General features: G+C 41.0%; 1 protein-coding gene across 2 annotated transcripts in view; it reads left to right on the top strand.

The window, feature by feature from the left end:
• The window catches only part of LOC135544215 (adhesion G-protein coupled receptor G2-like), a 16795-nt gene continuing 11109 nt past the window's right edge, over window positions 1-5686 (top strand). The window contains exons 1-11 of one of the 2 annotated variants that reach the window (XM_064971666.1): window positions 1-69; window positions 195-340; window positions 2252-2352; window positions 2994-3557; window positions 3663-3737; window positions 3982-4029; window positions 4233-4306; window positions 4422-4972; window positions 5106-5151; window positions 5268-5305; window positions 5541-5674. In XM_064971666.1, the coding sequence (XP_064827738.1) occupies window positions 252-340; window positions 2252-2352; window positions 2994-3557; window positions 3663-3737; window positions 3982-4029; window positions 4233-4306; window positions 4422-4972; window positions 5106-5151; window positions 5268-5305; window positions 5541-5674 (1720 nt within the window). In that variant the 5' untranslated portion in view covers window positions 1-69; window positions 195-251. The remainder of the gene's footprint in view (window positions 70-194; window positions 341-2251; window positions 2353-2993; window positions 3558-3662; window positions 3738-3981; window positions 4030-4232; window positions 4307-4421; window positions 4973-5105; window positions 5152-5267; window positions 5306-5540; window positions 5675-5686) is intronic. The other variant, XM_064971667.1, reaches the window with a different exon arrangement.

Here is a 5686-nt window from a genome sequence, read left to right as displayed (position 1 = left end):
ACCTAATGATGGTGGGAAAGTCACAGGTAGTGTCTTCACGTTGGTTTAGAAGCCTGGACTATTTTTACAGTAAGGAAACATTTGCGCTTTTATTTGTGCCGTATATTTGCTTATTTAAGGACCATTGTTGGTATTACGTCGGTCTGAGAGGGGAAGAACAATCCTAAACTTGATTTATTAAATTGATCTATCAGGGGGTCAGTGCTGAAAAGTGTCTAAATCTGGATTGTAGCATCGCTGATGAGAAATACATGTTTTATGGAGATGAGGACAACCCCGACAAGGCGCCAGCTATGTGGTGTGGTGGAGTGCGCTGTGTCCGTATGCGGTGTTTCACCAGGTAAAATATATTCCTCACAGAATCTTTCTCTGTTGTTCAGGGCATAGACCTACTGTAGCCTACCTACGTATAGGCTACAGGTCAAGGCGGTCAATGATTTGAGATTGACCGTTACCATTGACATTGAGGGTGAATAGTTTTTCTGTTGTCTGTTGTGGTTGCAATTTCTATTATTAAATGTGTAGATCAAAAATAATAGTATGTTGAGATAGATGATGCAACAGTGTTATTGGTCAATATAGATTATTTTACAGTGTTGTTATTGGTCTATATAGATTATTTTACAGTGTTGTTATTGGTCTATATAGATTATTTTACAGTTTTGTTATTGGTCAATATATATTATTTTACAGTGTTGTTATTGGTCAATATAGATTATTTACAGTGTTGTTATTGGTCTATAGATTATTTTACAGTGTTGTTATTGGTCAATATAGATTATTTTACAGTGTTGTTATTGGTCTATATAGATTATTTTACAGTGTTGTTATTGGTCTATATAGATTATTTTACAGTGTTGTTATTGGTCTATATAGATTATTTTACAGTGTTGTTATTGGCCTATATATATTATTTTACAGTGTTGTTATTTATTGGCCTATATAGATTATTTTACAGTGTTGTTATTGGCCTATATAGATTATTTTACAGTGTTGTTATTGGTCAATATAGATTATTTTACAGTGTTGTTATTATTCAATATATGTTCTTGTAGCTAGGTCTATATGGTGTTCATGTTCTGATTTTCACATTTGCAATACCACAGAAAATAGGAAGACAATTAACATGAACTAATCACATTTATACAATCTAATCTGTACAAATGATAAACTATAGTAGCATTGTTGATTTGAACATACATCTCTGCCAGACTGTCAATATTATCCCACATAGGAATGATCAAACAGTGTCAGAATGTGTGTGTGTGTGTGGTTTCCAATTGGTGTTTTAACAAATCATCCAGTAGACATATTCTGCAGCTCTCCAGGTGAATGGACCAGAGTAATTGTAATATTGTTTCAGGACGCAACTGATAGTGTAAGTTGAAGTGTGTCGGAACAGGCACTCAGTATTGTGTTTACTTTAGAGTCATGTACTCCATATTAGTGTTATGTAAGACAATGGCATCAACACATGGATGCTTCCCCTATTGTATCAAATTCCCATGTGTAACTGACACACAGAAATAACATCAAAGATATCAACACAGGTATTTAAAACAGCATTTGTTTCTGAGAGATCAGAAGACACACCCAAAATATTTTATTCAGAGAAAAACATGTAGATTTTAATATTGATGTATACATTTTATCAACCAGACATCCGAGATGAGATCTTGACTGTTCTAGTCGAGAGGATGTATGGTGTCTGTGTGTTCCTTATACTGTAGAGAGGATGTATGGTGTCTGTGTGTTCCTTATACTGTAGAGAGGATGTATGGTGTCTGTGTGTTCCTTATACTGTAGAGAGGATGTATGGTGTCTGTGTGTTCCTTATACTGTAGAGAGGATGTATGGTGTCTGTGTGTTCCTTATACTGTAGAGAGGATGTATGGTGTCTGTGTGTTCCTTATACTGTAGAGAGGATGTATGGTGTCTGTGTGTTCCTTATACTGTAGAGAGGATGTATGGTGTCTGTGTGTTCCTCATATGTGTGTCATCCGTTAAAATCTTATCTCTTGGTCTTCCAGTTAGACCTGGGCTAAATCTAGACAGTATCATCTATTTTTTAGACATGGGTTCGTTGGGTCTCACCACACCTTCACTCTCTCAGTTGTGCAATCAAAGTATTTTGTTTCATTTGTGGTAAAGGATTCTCATCAGACTTGATACAGAGTTGCTTTAACAATGAAATGTGTTGGGATTGATTTCTGAGTTGTTAACGTTGATGCTGTGAACTGTTGTTTTACAGAACGATGGCCAGAGCCTCTGATCTCCAACACATGGGAACTAGGAGACATCCAACCTTTCTCCGGATATTCCTGCTGGTCCTTCTTCTCCATGTAGCCAGAGGTGAGGCGTTACAACCAGTAAACAACACAGTACGCCAGAAACACAGCTTTTCAGAACACAATCCAAAGGCTGTACTGAGAGTCCGTTGAGGAATGTCTCATTGGTCTGTGTAGCTGTTGTCTGCAGAGGGATTCTGAGAATCCCCATCCTACTGTAAGGCTGGTGAAGTCTGACATGCCGGTCACTCAGCATTACCTGTCGTCAACACACACGCAGTGCCTTATATCTCCTAAGTATAGAAAAACCTGCTGGTCTGGTTCGAGTCTCACCTGCAACTAAACATCCAGAAATGTGACAAAGATGTTGTTAGTCAGCACACAGTGGAGATGGAAAAAGTCACACTAAAGGTGGAGAGGTAGGGAGGAAGAGGAGGAAAAGAGGAACAGTTGAGAAAAGAGGAAGGATTGGGTAGGTTTTTGTTGTATTGGATGGAAAAAGGCCTGTTATCAACAGCCAGTCAACTTCTTAACAGGAGGCTTTTACTGGCCATTCTGGCTGGTGCGTTAATCTGTTGAACCTTTTCGGCATTGTTCTCTTATACTGTAGACTGTCTGTCAGGCTCCCTGATCTGGGGAAGTGGCCCGAGTGTCTAATGTTGCCATTACACTGACCAATGTTGACTTCTCTGTTTCTGTTCGTAGGAGATGCTCCATCAGCTATAGCCACAACACCTGCAGCTCCATCAGTTATAACCACAACACCTGCAGCTCCATCAGTTATAACCACAACACCTGCAGCTCCATCAGCTATAGCCACAACACCTGCAGCTCCATCAGCTATAACCACAACACCTGCAGCTCCATCAGCTATAGCCACAACACCTGCAGCTCCATCAGCTATAGCCACAACACCTGCAGCTCCATCAGCTATAACCACAACACCTGCAGCTCCATCAGCTATAGCCACAACACCTGCAGCTCCATCAGCTATAACCACAACACCTGCAGCTCCATCAGCCATCCTGTCCACAGCCACATTACCCACTACAGACATTTCTTCATCTAACACTCCAAACACGTCAACAATCTCGGTGCCCATGTCTAATGCATCCTCGACCCCACCCCCCACATCCCTCACAATCCCTCACCCATCACCACTGCACACTGCCTCATCCAACATGACTAATGAACCAATGACATCAACCATGCCATCTCCATCCACTATTCTGCACTCGACTTCGCCCATCATAACGTCCACTACCAACAGTAAGTTAGATAATCCTTGTTCAAATGTTCAAATCTCATCATTCAATGACACTCATTGTACAGTCGGACTCAGCCAACAAATAGACTCCTGTCTCTCCATTTCAGTGACCTCTAAAAATGCCACATCTCCAGGACCCTCCACTCCTTTGCCAATAACAGTCACCTCTAATGCCACTACAGGTAAGTCAACAGCCTCATTTATAGTGGAGGGGTTTAACACAGTGAGTAATCATACTATTGACTGTATGTGTGATAATGTCTCTGTATAATAGAGGAGTTTGTGTGGAGCAGGAAAATAATCCTGCAGCAACAGGAAATATGAATTATAATGAAGCCATTTTAAACCTCGAACACACTACAATTTTGCATTTCCTGTTGCATTGGTTTGCACGGAATCACATCTCCTCTCCCCTCTCTGTTTCAGAGTCAGCAGAGGTGCATTGTAACTTCTCACAGCTCTGTGCCAATCAGTGTACGTTTAATGAATCATGCTTATAATATGAATATATGATATTGAGGCATTAGTCTTTCATGTCCATTGTTATTTTACTTATTTATGTTAATAATTTTACGTTAAACTGCATTTTTGGGGGGGGAGGGAGAAATGTGCTTTATAAATAAAGTATGATTGATTGATTGATTTGAAATGTACGATGTAATGTGTATGTTTAACAGCTGTGTACTACTGGATGGTCCTTGCGGTGGATGTGACTGGAGATCTGAAGAATGAATCAGACATCAGTAGCTGGGTAGGCCAGAAGACAGTGAATGAAACTTGATTGACTGATGTGTGATGAATCCTGTTGAAACTGTACATTTGTTTAGTTATATATGAAATGTGACAGCATTGTTTTCCTGTTTCAGTTCAGAGCTCTATTTCATTCTCTCTTGGACTCCTGTGAGCCCTACAACCCTGAACAAGCAAATGGCACAAATTCGACTGACACACTGCAAACCACCTCTGTCAGTCCAACATATCCCACCCCCTACAACATGACAACATGGTTATACAACTTCACCACGACAACACTATCCCAGAACTTCACCAACTTCACCACGACAACACCATCCCAGAACTTCACCAACTTCACCACGACAACACTATCCCAGAACTTCACCAACTTCACCACGACACCACTATCCCAGAACTTCACCAACTTCAACATGACAACACGATCCCAGGACTTCACAAACTTCAACATGACAACACGATCCCAGGACTTCACCAGCTTCAACATGACAACACTATCCCAGAACTTCACCAACTTCACCACGACAACACTATCCCAGAACTTTACCAACTTCAACATGACAACCTTGACAACTAACATGACAACTATGCTTTACAATAGTACTCCCCCACACAACCGTAGCATGACAACTCTGTCTCCCAGCTGGCCCCATAGCACCACAAGGTAAAGTATTCAGTCACACATCATTATTGCTCATTACGATGTATACTGTAGATGTACAGAAAAAGGTTGTTTGAATATCAAAAGAAATATCTCTTCTGAAGCTATCTCTGTTTATTCACTGTCTGTTCTGTAGTGAGGAGCTTGAAGGTGGAAATATGACTGCTGTCAGCCTGTTTCAAGTAAGACGACATCTCTCTCCAGACAAACCTGCCTTAATGTGCATGTCAACATTAGAGGGCACTTTTTCTCTGTCTGTAAAAGTATGTGAGTTGAATCAAAACTCTTATCTTTACAGGACATTGAGGTGACGTGTGTCAATAAAACAGGGATCAGGTTAGTTGAACTCACAGGCGGCTGGTGGCCCCTGAATTGGGGAGGAGGTGCTCATAGTAATGGCTGCAATGGAATTAATGGAGTGGTATCGACACATCACTTCATTCCAGTCATTATTATGAGCCGTCCTCCCCTCAAGAGCCTCCTGTGGTGGAAATACCTCTACTAATTTCAATACTACAGTTCAACATCCTCTGTCCCGCTCCATGCCTTAATACTGCCCAAAACCCTCCAGGAGGACTAACTGCACTGTGCTGCTGAGGACAAGGAAGCCAACGTTTCCCTGTTGTTTCCAGCGAGCCCTGTGGCTGGGTCAGGAGAACAGCTCCATACAAACCCATATAGTGGGAAATAGAGTGGAGAGAGTGGGTGAGTCGCACT

The sequence above is a fragment of the Oncorhynchus masou genome, chromosome 8 (genome assembly GCF_036934945.1).
Source record: "Oncorhynchus masou masou isolate Uvic2021 chromosome 8, UVic_Omas_1.1, whole genome shotgun sequence".
Classification (NCBI taxonomy): Eukaryota; Metazoa; Chordata; class Actinopteri; order Salmoniformes; family Salmonidae; genus Oncorhynchus; species Oncorhynchus masou.
This window is presented reverse-complemented; position numbering and strand designations above follow the sequence as displayed.